At 34.3% G+C, this 14,420-nt stretch overlaps 1 protein-coding gene across 3 annotated transcripts in view; it reads left to right on the top strand.

Annotated features, from left to right (window-relative positions):
• The window catches only part of LOC149786185 (rho GTPase-activating protein 1-like), a 75,146-nt gene that overhangs the window by 16,683 nt on the left and 44,043 nt on the right, over positions 1 to 14,420 (top strand). For all 3 annotated transcript variants that reach the window (XM_089976542.1, XM_089976541.1, XM_089976543.1), the window contains 3 exons: positions 457 to 544; positions 5,478 to 5,609; positions 9,966 to 10,052. In XM_089976542.1, coding sequence (XP_089832668.1) covers positions 457 to 544; positions 5,478 to 5,609; positions 9,966 to 10,052 — 307 coding nt within the window. The remainder of the gene's footprint in view (positions 1 to 456; positions 545 to 5,477; positions 5,610 to 9,965; positions 10,053 to 14,420) is intronic.

Genomic DNA, 14,420 nt, shown 5'->3' with positions numbered 1-14,420 from the left:
CATTGGAAACATGCAAGATCAGTCTGAATGGTACATCACTGGAAACATGCAAGATCAGTCTGAATGGTACATCATTGGAAACATGCAAGATCAGTCTGAATGGTACATCATTGGAAACATAATGGACTGATTAGTTCTCAGTGAGAATAAAATGTACTTTATAACGTTAAATTGACCTTAAGTTTATAGACCAGTGCTGATTTCATTAACATACCTGCAGTAAAGTATGTACTGCTGTACAGCATCCCTGATTTAGCACTCATATTTTTTATTAACAAACAACATTTAATGAAAACAGCTTCTGCAACAAACCTAAATATCATGAGGTAATTAGGTAGATAGGGGGTCAGTTGCTGGATGGATGGGTTGGCTGACTAGCTGATTTATTGACTGATGACCTATATACCATTGTTGATATATTTTTGTCACCACTTTGCCCTTCTATTCCACTTGCAGGAGATGATGTGTATGGCAGAAAGGTCATAGTATTCTCATCCTGTAAACTGCCACCTAAGGCTGAGTTGGACCACATGAGACTTCTTGAGTGAGTGAAACATTTTAGAGGAAGAGTGGTGTCTACTGCCATTATTGCTGACTTGTTTTATTTTGGACACGCAATTTTATTTTCTTCTTTTCATTTGATAAAGGAAGACTTTTATTAATGAAAATGAGAATGTTTACAGTCCTTGGGATATACAACAGTGAAAATATGTAGCTTATGTAATTATTACAGTGTTTGTCTTTAGTGTAACAATCATACCTTGTGTGCAATGCTGTTAATTTAGATAAGAAGTTTTTTTTCCAGCAATTGGAACTCAGTGTCATAAAATTATCCAGGTAATTCAAAACTTCTGGTTGATATTCATATACACCATTATCCAGGTAGACAAACTTAATTCAAAACTTCTGGTTGATATTCATATACACCATTATCCAGGTAGACAAACTTAATTCAAAACTTATGGTTGATATTCATGTACACCATTATCCAGGTAGACAAACTTGACTTAAAACTTAGTTGATATCAATGTACACTAAGAGTATTATTCTTTTGATATCAGTGGAATAAAAGTAGATTAGTTGTGAATTGAGTTATAATTTTACGATACAAGTCCAACAATTAGTAATATATTTGTTTACTCTTTTTCATTCTTGATAATCATCCAGGCTCATTTTATTTTAATAAATGGGCTATTTAAATCCAGACATGGAACTAATTCCATAAAGCATATTTTGTAAATACTACAAAACACAAACTTACAATAGCAGACTGAGTTTTAATTATCGTGACATTTTGAATGTGTCAGATAGCTTAGTAGCCAAGTCATTAATCGTGCCATTTAGAATGTGTCAGATGGCTTAGTAACCAAGACATTAATCGTGCCATTTAGAATCTGTCAGGTGGATAAGTGACCAAGACATTAATTATTCCCTTTAGAATGTGTCAGATGGCTTTGTGACCAAGGCATTAATCATTCCCTTTAGAATGTGTCAGATGGCTTTGTGACCAAGACATTAATCATTCCCTTTAGAATATGTCAGATGGCTTTGTGACCAAGACATTAATTATTCCCTTTAGAATGTGTCAGATGGCTTTGTGGCCAAGACATTAATCATTCCCTTTAGAATGTGTCAGATGGCTTTGTGACCAAGACATTAATTATTCCCTTTAGAATATGTCAGATGGCTTTGTGACCAAGACATTAATTATTCCCTTTAGAATGTGTCAGATGGCTTTGTGACCAAGACATTAATCATTCCCTTTAGAATGTGTCAGATGGCTTTGTGACCAAGACATTAATTATTCCCTTTAGAATGTGTCAGATGGCTTTGTGGCCAAGACATTAATCATTCCCTTTAGAATGTGTCAGATGGCTTTGTGACCAAGACATTAATTATTCCCTTTAGAATGTGTCAGATGGCTTTGTGACCAAGGCATTAATCATGCCCTTTAGAATGTGTCAGATGGCTTTGTGACCAAGACATTAATTATTCCCTTTAGAATGTGTCAGATGGCTTTGTGACCAAGACATTAATTATTCCCTTTAGAATGTGTCAGATGGCTTTGTGGCCAAGACATTAATCATTCCCATTAGAATGTGTCAGATGGCTTAGTGACCAAGACATTAATCATTCCCTTTAGAATGTGTCAGATGGCTTTGTGACCAAGACATTAATCATTCCCTTTAGAATGTGTCAGATGGCTTTGTGACCAAGACATTAATCATTCCCTTTAGAATGTGTCAGATGGCTTTGTGACCAAGACATTAATTATTCCCTTTAGAATGTGTCAGATGGCTTTGTGACCAAGACATTAATTATTCCCTTTAGAATGTGTCAGATGGCTTTGTGACCAAGACATAAATCATTCCCTTTAGAATGTGTCAGATGGCTTAGTGACCAAGACATTAATTATTCCCTTTAGAATATGTCAGATGGCTTTGTGACCAAGACATTAATCATTCCCTTTAGAATGTGTCAGATGGCTTTGTGACCAAGACATTAATCATTCCCTTTAGAATGTGTCAGATGGCTTTGTGACCAAGGCATTAATCATTCCCTTTAGAATGTGTCAGATGGCTTTGTGACCAAGGCATTAATCATTCCCTTTAGAATATGTCAGATGGCTTTGTGACCAGGACATTAATCATTCCCTTTAGAATATGTCAGATGGCTTTGTGACCAAGACATTAATCATTCCCTTTAGAATATGTCAGATGGCTTCGTGACCAAGACATAAATCATTCCCTTTAGAATGTGTCAGATGGCTTAGTGACCAAGACATTAATCATTCCCTTTAGAATGTGTCAGATGGCTTTGTGACCAAGGCATTAATGATTCCCTTTAGAATGTGTCAGATGGCTTTGTGACCAAGACATAAATCATTCCCTTTAGAATGTGTCAGATGGCTTTGTGACCAAGACATAAATCATTCCCTTTAGAATGTGTCAGATGGCTTTGTGACCAAGACATTAATCATTCCCTTTAGAATGTGTCAGATGGCTTTGTGACCAAGACATTAATCATTCTCTTTAGAATGTGTCAGATGGCTTTGTGACCAAGACATTAATCATTCCCTTTAGAATGTGTCAGATGGCTTTGTGACCAAGACATTAATCATTCCCTTTAGAATATGTCAGATGGCTTCGTGACCAAGACATTAATCATTCCCTTTAGAATATGTCAGATGGCTTTGTGACCAAGACATTAATCATTCCCTTTAGAATGTGTCAGATGGCTTTGTGACCAAGACATTAATCATTCCCTTTAGAATGTGTCAGATGGCTTTGTGACCAAGACATAAATCATTCCCTTTAGAATGTGTCAGATGGCTTAGTGACCAAGACATTAATCATTCCCTTTAGAATGTGTCAGATGGCTTTGTGACCAAGACATTAATCATTCCCTTTAGAATGTGTCAGATGGCTTTGTGACCAAGACATTAATTATTCCCTTTAGAATGTGTCAGATGGCTTTGTGACCAAGACATAAATCATTCCTTTTAGAATGTGTCAGATGGCTTAGTGACCAAGACATTAATCATTCCCTTTAGAATGTGTCAGATGGCTTTGTGACCAAGACATTAATTATTCTCTTAGAATGTGTCAGATGGCTTAGTGACCAAGACATTAATTATTCTCTTAGAATGTGTCAGATGGCTTTGTGACCAAGACATAAATCATTCCCTTTAGAATGTGCCAAATGGCTTAGTGACCAAGACGTTAATTATTCTCTTAGAATGTGTCAGATGGCTTTGTGATCAAGACATTAATCATTCCCTTTAGAATTGAGTTTGCAGACAGCTTTGGGCTAAATGCTTTGAATTGATTTGTTTTGCATAATTTAAAATGCATTTTAAAGAGTATGTATTTTCAGTCCATTTATTTGTGTGCAATTTGTGTATATGCTGCTTATCTTGAATTAACATATTGAATCATTAGTCTGTGTTATGATGTTCATAATGAGAAAAAACAGTTGCAAGTCAGATTTAGTGTTCACATGGATTGCAGTATGAGAAACTACAGTTATAAGTCTCTGGTTTAGCATTTGTGTAGACTACAGTGTGAGAAACTACAGTTGTAAGTCTCTGATTTAGTGTTTACATGGACTCAAGTGTGAGATAGTAGAGTACTAAGTCTCTGATTTAGTGTTCATATAGACTACATTGTAAGAAACTACAGTCCTATGTCAGATTTAGTGTTTATACCACTACAATTTGAGAAACTACAGTTGTAAGTATCATTTAGTTTTTATATGCACTACAATGTGAGAAGGTACAACTGCAAGTCTGTTTTAACGTTCATGTTGACTACAGTTGTAAATCTGATTTAGTGTTCATATGGACATGTGTGAGCAACTACAGCAGAAAGTTTTACTTAGTGTTCATATGGACATGTGTGAGCAACTGCAGCAGAAAGTTTTACTTAGTGTTCATATGGACTAGTGTGAACAACTACAGCAGAAAGTATGATTTAGTGTTCATATGGACTAGTGTGAACAACTACAGCAGAAAGTATGATTTAGTGTTCATATGGACTAGTGTGGGCAACTACAGCAGAAAGTCTGATTTAGTGTTCATATGGACTAGTCTGAGCAACTACAGCAGAAAGTCTGATTTAGTGTTTAGATGGACTAGTGTGAGCAACTACAGCAGAAAGTCTGATTTAGTGTTCATATGGACTAGTGTGAGCAACTACAGCAGAAAGTCTGATTTAGCATTCATATGGACTAGTGTGAGCAACTACAGCAGAAAGTCTGATTTAGTGTTCATATTTACTAGTGTGAACAACTACAGCAGACAGTCTGATTTAGTGTTCATATGGACTAGTGTGAGCAACTACAGCAGAAAATATGATTTAGTGTTCATATGGACTTAGCGTGAGCAACTACAGCAGAAAGTCTGATTTAGTGTTCATATGGACTAGTGTGAGCAACTACAGCAGAAAGTCTGATTTAGTGTTCATATGGAATAGTGTGAGCAACTACAGCAGACAGTCTGATTTAGTGTTCATATGGACTAGTGTGAGCAACTACAGCAGAAAGTCTGATTTAGTGTTCATATTTACTAGTGTGAGCAACTACAGCATAAAGTCTGATTTTTAGTGTTCATATGGACTAGTGTGAGCAACTGCAGCAGAAAGTCTGATTTAGTGTTCATATGGACTAGTGTGAGCAACTACAGCAGAAAGTATGATTTAGTGTTCATATGGACTACAGTGTGAAAAGCTAAAGTTGCAAGTCACTGTTTTTATTATTCATATGGACCTCAGTGTGAGAAGCTGAAGTTGTTGCTGAAAGCAGAAAAAATTTCCATTCAGTTATTTTTTATTATTGTCAAGATCTGTTTGCTGCAACACTGTGGCCTTTAAAACTTGACTAAGCCATAATTGTCTTGAATTAAGTCAGCACTTGAAAGGTTATGTTACAGCACATGTAACCTTTACACCATATGTGACCTTGTATGTTTCAATTTTCAGGTATATGAAACAAACCCTGGACCAGTATGTGGAGAATGACTATGTAATTGTGTATTTTCACCATGGCCTGACCAGCAAGAACAAGCCTAAACTCTCCTGGCTGATACAAGTCTACAGGGAACTGGATAGAAAGTAAGTAGTCTGGTTCCTTGTCATAGCTGACAGACAGTCAAACAGAAATGGGACAGAAAAGTGAGTAAGCTGGTTCCTCTTCTTTACTCAATGTGAACAGAGATACAGATGAGGATTATTCGGACATTATTCCGTGTGGCAAATACTACTTATTGCCAATGGGGATATGTATGTTTGAGCAATGATCATATTCACTTATGGAGTCCATTTTGCCCATCACACGTCATCCTCAAGCACTATCTTAATTCACATTGAAAATAGATTCATATTTCTCTTAACCTTCTTATTAGAATGTCTAATTTTAGTATTAATGGATTTCCCTTGTTGAGATATGTGACATCACATTAAAAAAAAAAATGTTTTCCCTTCATTAGTTTGTTTTCATTGTAAAACAGTGGCAAGTCACAAGTCCAAGGAATGACATTTCTTTGGTATGCATAGTTGTCTGAGATATGATATTTCAAGATTCCATAAGAAATATCAAAGACAACTGAGATTATGCTTGGAAAAATAATAACTTTGTGCAGCTTTTTATAAAGTCAAGGAATAATAATTTGGAAAATTGTGGAATAGGCAGGGAAAAAAGATTATGTTTTGTCCTCAAGACATGCTTAGTATGGCTTCGTGTCCATCAACAATTAATATTTTCAAATTTTTCTCAGAACCATTGCAACCAATCTCATCCAAACTTGGCAGACAGATCTTGGCATCAAGGGTTTTCAAGTCTTTACAAATGATATTGACCCACCGTCAGTTGTAGTCACTGTTATTACAAATAGAAACACTTTTTAATGACTTCTCAAAAACTGCTCAATAGACTTTGGACAGATTTGACAGAAGCATCCTGACATGAAGGCCTTTTGAATGTGTTAAAGTGATAACAAGTTTTCCACCAAATATGGCCACCATTATTAAAAAATAAAAATCTTCTGTGTTTGGAATTTGTCTAAATTTGACAGAACATCTAGCACAGATTTCTTTCAACTTTGTACAAATGATGTAGATCAGATTCTGATAAAATTAAGAATATAGTTTTATTTGATCAAGATCTTGCATGAGTCATGTAATGTGAGATCCACATGTATTAACAAGGTTATCTTGCATCTGATTGGCTAAACTTGTTACCAATGTTAAAACTATTTTTATCTGATTTTGAGTAAACTTGGTAAATAGACCTAAATCACAAAAAGTCCAGTGAGTTTTATTTGTTATGATCACGATCTACGAATAATAATTAAATTCATTGCTTTAAGACAAGTTATGAAATCTTATGCTATGCAAAATTTTTTTTGCTTTTTAAATACTTGTTCTCACTGTTTCTCTATTTCTGTGTAAATTAAAGCAAAGGATTAGGCAATGATTTTGACTACTGAAGGTTACAAAGTTCTTCCCCTTGTCAAATTAGAAAACCAAATGTAAAAAAAAATTAAATACAAAGTGTGTGATTTTGATTGAACAATTGACAAAAATTAGCAACATAATGTAAGGAATTAAAATGAATAATTAGTCATTTATAACTGAAAAAAAATACAAAAATAGAGAACTGTTAAAGAAAATGCACAATTTTGCAGGCTTGCATAAACTGTGCAGTGCTGTAGTTACAGATTAGTATTTATTTGCTCAATTATAACAATTTGTTTGCAAGTAATTATTTTGTTTTTAAAATCTAATGTTGATTTTATTTCAGTAAGAGCACATTTAATTTGAAAAAGATGTTTACATTTATAAATTTATATGCGGAGATCTATGTCTAAACACTTTTTCACTTTTGAAATTCTTCATTGTCTTTAAGCAAGTTTTGTATGTTTAGTGAAATGGATTTTGACAGCTGCCAGTATTACCAAATTAACCGCTTTAATTTGCATTAAGTATATGTATTATGCATTATTTTATGTCATTTCATGAAATTCATCACCATTACTCAGAAACTATTTGCATTACTAAATATCAGATTTTAATGAAACAAAAATACCCCAATATGCTTTTCTCCTGAAACACATCCAAATTTAATTGGAAAAAGTAAATAAAACCTTGGTTTTAAAAAAAAACTATGAATTATAAATCCATTTGGGTGAAAGAATGTGACTCTGTAATTAAAACTTCCTCTGTGAACTTGACTGTTAAAGCTCTTTGATGACTTTAATTATGGACAAGAAATTATGCATATTAATTAGGACTTTAATCTATGGAAAAATTTTATATTAGACTATAGTAAAATAGAGTACATATATCATGAGTTACCGGAAATCTATGTTTCCACATTGAATATTAATATGTTCATGCTTTTGTCTATGGCAGACCAGATATAGTGTTCTTGTATGTCCATGTCATCAGTTACAGTGGACAGATAAGTTTCATTGCCACAACTGGAAAGTCACAGCAGTGTAATCATGTAATAGTGGACATGTGAAACTTACATGTTGGCTTAGCTTCAGTAGACTGTGCAAATGCACTTTTTAACTTGTACACAACGCTGTAATATTCAAAGACTCACCCACTCAGATGCATTCACATATGTATTGCTTGAGATGAAAGCTACATTTCCAATCAGAGAATCCTGTGAGAATATTTAGGTACTTGACAAAATTTAAATTTTTTAACAATTTTCTGATTTTACTGATTGATTGGTTGAGAGAGAGAAAAAGATTCCACTTTTAAACAATAAAATAAATCACATATAAGTATTAGTTTGATAAGAAAGATATTAAAGCAGTATGTGTCATGATTGCTTGGACTATTTTGTTAAAATAATGTGAGAAATGCTGTGATGGGAGTAGGATTCTACTTGTCATTGACTGGAAGATATTGTGGATGGTCTCAGGTTTATCATCTGTCCATTAGTTTGTTATTGCTACTCCTAATAAACTTCTTGGAGATTGCCTTGAAACGTGACACACACATTCATCCTATGATCTAATTGGTCCTAAATTAAAATACTACTCCTTGGATTTTCAGTATGACTGCTGCATTGGCCAGCTGCAAACTTCTATTGCTACTTCTCCTGAATGGATGGTCTATCGACATGGGGTTTTACTAAAAGACTTCTTATGATATCAAGTTAGATGAAAATAGTGCATATATAGACTACGTGTTTGTATCCATCTTGAAAATCTTGTTATTGCTATTCCTCCTACATTAGCTGTGGTTTTAACTAGAAGACATCTTATAAAGTCTAATTGATCCTAAATAAAAATAGTGCCATTCTAACAGTTAAGGCTACCTACAGGGGCAGCATACAAATGAAACAATAACTATCAGTAATTGGTTATAGTGATGGGGGCCTAATAGTCAAACAGTGCAAAACATCGATCCTGACGCTTACCATGGGGAAGTAGCAGGAATTTTCTTTCACTCACCTTCATCATAATTATCAGGGTCAGTGTCTTACATTGTAGTACTGTGAATCCAGTTATTGTAATGTAAGTCTTTGAACTCCCTTCATCCCAATCCCGATATCCCTTTACTTATAGTTTTAAATTCATCTGTAATGAGCCACAATGAAAGTGCTCTATTTATACATTTACAGACTGGTGCAGCTGCAATTATTATGCAATGCCTTGTTATTATTGTTGAATAAACTTTGGCAAGAATTATGACATATATTTCATAGTGTCCCATGTACTTAATGTACATGTATGATCTGATGATTGCTAGGTTTGTTTATAATCTCTTTTTTTAGTATTTTTGTATTACTGCTTTCAATAAATTGTTTAACGTGGTTCTTGTAAATAACACAGAAATTAAACAGAAACTAATAACCAGTACAGAAAGCACTTTTGTGACATAAAATTTAATTAGAAAGAACATCAAAGTTACCACCAGATACAGAGCATAGTGTGATTTTTGCAGGCATATAAAATAACAGGTATACACATAGTCAGTCGAATGGAATGTACAGTGCAGCTTGGCAGTTTGATGTATGCACTACCTTGGGGCATTTGGGAAGGGATATTCAAGAAATGTAAGGTTTAATTTGTCCATGCTATGCATGATCATTGGTGCATCGGCTTAGCAGGCCACTGCAAAGTATGACAAGAAATGCTATTACTATACATTTTATACTGGTCAAAGTATGAAATTGAGACCTGCCATGGTCGGAATTACATCATAGTGGTTTCGTCTATCTCTTTTTTGTTATGTGCTTATAGTGGAGTGAATGCAGTAAAATTTGCAAGGGATGTCATGAAACCTACTTCATAGGAAATACTCTAATGGGTTTCGACTAGATCGAATGGATGTCCACTAGGCATAGGGACAACCACCAAACATAGTGGGCATGCATTATTCATAGTTGATACTTAAACCCTTGTCCCTGTGTCCACAGCCCTGTTGATGTATTATTTTTTATATTTTCAGATACAAGAAAAATCTGAAAGCATTGTATCTGGTCCATCCTACAAACTTCATTAAGATTCTTTGGAACATCTTCAAACCTTTTATAAGGTATGTCAGGCACTGTTTACACCTCTTGTGCATTGCAGTAAGCTAACCTTGGCATGGTATTAAAACTGGATACAAATTTCATAGCTATTGGTTCATTTGGAAACAAGCTGTGAGTGTTTTTTAATGAGCATACAAAATTTGAATAATTTGACAGTAATTTATTAATTGTCCAGTGTTTATGGCATATACATGATTTGAATTTTGATATGTATCATATTATTTTTATTTTCATATGTATCAGTTTTTATGCTTTTGTGAAAAATTTCATTTTCTTCGGTGCTTGCATTGGTGGTTTTGGGACATGATCCTATTGTTTCCAAAAAGAGTCAGTTTTCAAGGGGCCTGCAAATTCATGATTTGTAGCATTGTTGAAACTCATGAAAATTCACTGTGTTTTCTGCCATGGGCCATATGAATAAGCAAATGTGTAATTTATTTAACATTTAATGGTGATTTATATAGAAATCTATGAATCAGAAGGATTGTGCAAAAGTAAATGCAACTCTTGCTTTCACTCATCTTGAATATGTTTATATACATAATGCTTTATTTATAATTCTGTCTTTCTTGTGGAAATTGCACTTTCATCAATTCATAACAGTATTTCTACAACTATTTTGTGTGTAAAATGAAATTCATTATTATAAGTAATAGTTATGTGTGTGGACTTATTCCTTTTGTCAGTCTGGATAAGTATGAACATGTACAATTATTGTAAGATAGAGCAAAGAACATTATACTGTGAAGTTCTCACAGCACACTTTTGGGACCAAAACTTGGGGGGTGGCATTATAATGAGGATTGGCAGTACAGTGAGGTTTTACAGAATGGTTTTAGTAGTACTAAGATGCATAACTAGGTTACAAAGCATCCAATTTAGGTAAGTTTCACTGCATAGACAATTTTTAAACAATGTATGACACAACCTGTACCCTTTACACATTTTGTTTGTGAGGTTTTGGTTGTTTGTAGTTTTGTGACTTAGTAAGAAATGATCATTAGTGAAGTAGTGTCTTTAACTTATTTTGCAATTCCACAAAGTCATTTATATATTGTTTTATGAGTAGTATTGAGAGCAAGAGAGGTCAGTTGCTGTATTTTCATTGTAATAAATCCCTTGGTAAATAAAAAGATGTACGCCTATTATTAGGAGACCATATAAGTAGCTATCTATTGCCTTTACAACTTTGAAAGATGATTCATGCATCTGTCTGACAGTAGCATACCACCATACTGGAGAAGTTCACTGTGACCTACTTTTCATGCTTCATTGATTGTGTATAATTTCTGTTTAGGTCAGTTTTCTGAACACAATTGTATGATTCTGAAACTTGATTTTTATATACATCCTTGGATCTGCTAAATTACATACATTATGTAGATCACTATGACCTACTTTTTATTCTTTATTGACTTTTCACTTCTTTTACATTTTGTTCAGTTTCAGGAACACTTGCTTGTGCAGTCATGGCATAGATATATGCATGCCTCCTGAGAAGTAATACACCACTTTTCAGAAACTGGTTCATTGTGACCTACTTGTTGCACTTCACTGATATTGTACTATTGCTGCATTTAGGTCATTTTCATTATAATAGATACGTGCATGCATCTTGAGGATAACTAACCACCATACTAAAAGTAGGTCAGTATGACTTATTTTTAGGTCCATGAGACCATGTACATAAGGCAAGTGGAACACTGTTGCTTGCACACCATATCTAGAGTTCTACAAATAAATCAAAGTATCCGTGGTATCAAGTGATGTTGTGTGGAAGAGAAATTTTGATTGGCACAATAAGACAACATGAAAGGTCATGTAGGGTCATATTGGCTAGAATATGTTACAGTTGTTGTTTACAGTTAAGCAGGCTTATGCATGTTCATGAGAAGCAAGGAAATTGCAGCACAGTCAGCTATGGGTGATAAAGGAGCATAGCAGACTGCTGTCTATGGTTTGCGATGATGCCAAAAATATACATCATCACAGTAACCAAATTAGGTCACTGTGACCTAGTTTTTTAATGCCCATGAGATCATGTATTCTTTTACGGATAAGCAAGTTGGACCACTATAGCTTGTATTGCAATTAAAATAGATATTTATGTCCACCCTAAGGAGTATCACACCATAATATTGAATGTACATTAATAAACATAAACACTGGCTTCTATTTATAACATGCAGCATTTCAGCAGCATATTAGTAAGTGTTGACTTCTTTCCATATATGACCTCTGTGCAATATTTCTTTACTTATATTTGCTAAATTGGTTGAAATTTTTGTTACTGAACATTGAAGTGTTCTCCGTATCTAAATGTAGAACACTTACATGTATGACATGGGGCAGCTTTTAAAAAAAACGTTCTTATCAAGCCGACTTCAATCCCTTTTCATGTTTTGTTTTCATGTGTTTTCCCTGTGTACAGGAGGTAGGTTCATGTTTTTCTCTCCTTTTGGTGTGAGTTTCTCTTTGCCTTTATCACTCTCTCATCTTACAGGCATTGAAGAGATCGCATACCTTTTGAAAAGGAAGGCATAGTTCTTTAGAGATTGCATATACATTATTCTTGCTTGCATAATATTCAGTATAACAAACAGATAAACATAGAGAACTGTATTTGTTTGATAATACTTATATTCAAAATAGATATCAGCTGGTATAAATTAAATTATAATGTAACATAGATGCTTATTCAAATCACACTATTGGAACCTGTGTGCCTGTCATTTTTCTGGTGATCTTTTTCCTCTTCATTGCCTTTTCAGAGAAACAAAATGGAGGACATAATATACTCATTTCTGTATGTTTGTCCATATGTGCATTCATCACATTTTTGTTTCTACTCAAACTTTAATGTCATTTGTAATTTGGGAATGGAATTTAACATACCTTCTTTTGAAGGTGAGATGCATACCAGATCAAGGGTCCCAGCATCATGGTCAAGGTCACAGTGATTTTTTTTTCCATCACTATTTCCCTTCTGTTATATAACTTTCAGAAGATTACTAGATGAAATTTGGCATACAGCATCACTAGCATTAGGTTGGGGGTACTGTTTTGGGGGGTTAAGGTTGTAGCTCTGTATTTTGTTTTCACCACATCTTTTACTCTTCTTTAGAGCTGTTTGAGATTATGGAATGAAACTTGGTATATGTATACATCGTCACTATGTGGTTTGTCACACACCAGTTCAGGGTGCTATTTTCCTTGTCAAGGTCACAGGTCAATATTTTATATTTTCATTACATTCCCTTATGCTTTATAATTTGAAAGCTAGTTTGGGTTAATTGATGAAATATGGTATACTTGTATATCTTCACTAGAGCGTGTGCCATGTACCAGACTGGGAGTCTTAACATCACATTTAAAGTCTAGGCTTGGCATTAATTATTTTACCCACATTTACTTTAATAACTTTGGGATTAAGGGATGCAGTTTAGTTAATAGCCAGTGTGTTGTGTACCAGATAATGGGTCATATTGTCAAGGTCAGTAGCATGGTATTATATGCTGAATTCTTCATTTACACTTTCCTTTCCGTGTATTGGTTTTAGAGCCATTTGTGATGAAAGGATGAAGCTTAGTATAACTAAACATTCTCACTAAAGTGTGTTTGACATACCACTTTTGGTGTGCTGTCTCCAAGGACAAGGTCACATTATTTTAGTTTTCTTTCACATTTGTCCTATTTTCTAGCTTAACATCTGTTCCAAATAAAAATGGATAAAACTTTGTATATTGTCACAAAGATATGTTTTGCATTGCATGCTTGAGGTTCTATTCTCAAGGTCAGCGATATAGGTCAAAATATTGTAGGGTTTCTTTTCTTTCTGCTTGATATCATGAATGCTGTTTGAGGTATAGTTATGAACTATCAGCCTTCTCACTCCGCTTTTACAAATTTTAACATTGTTGCCATCAACTATGTCAACACTGTAGTATTTTTTTTATGCTGTTGCTGTGACATAGCCTTGTACCTTTTAATTTAAGCTACTTTAAATGTGACCAGAAGGCTGAACCATGGTACACATTATTGTTATGTGATGTCACAAGAAGTACTGGGGAGATATTGCCAACAAGGAGCAAACCACTCAGAGGGTGTATGTCTATGTTGCTAGCAATGCACATGCATTGTGTAGTTTGTGAACTTAATCAGAGGAAGAAAGATGTGTTATTCAATTCCAAGAATTTCACTTTGGGATTAAATCAGAAGAGAAATACTATTAGGTTCACCAATAACTAGTCAGGGAAAAGACCACACTCACACCGTTGAGGTAAAATGTATCACAGTTACATTAAGATGTATACAAGGGACCAGTGTATCTTTGACCCTTGTCTGCACTTAACTTTTTTGGCCAACTCATT

This window comes from Sinohyriopsis cumingii, chromosome 12, assembly GCF_028554795.1.
Source record: "Sinohyriopsis cumingii isolate HCF-2022 chromosome 12, ASM2855479v2, whole genome shotgun sequence".
Taxonomy (NCBI): domain Eukaryota; kingdom Metazoa; phylum Mollusca; class Bivalvia; order Unionida; family Unionidae; genus Sinohyriopsis; species Sinohyriopsis cumingii.
The sequence above is the reverse complement of the archived record's forward strand: the minus strand, read 5'-3'. Positions and strand labels throughout refer to the sequence as shown.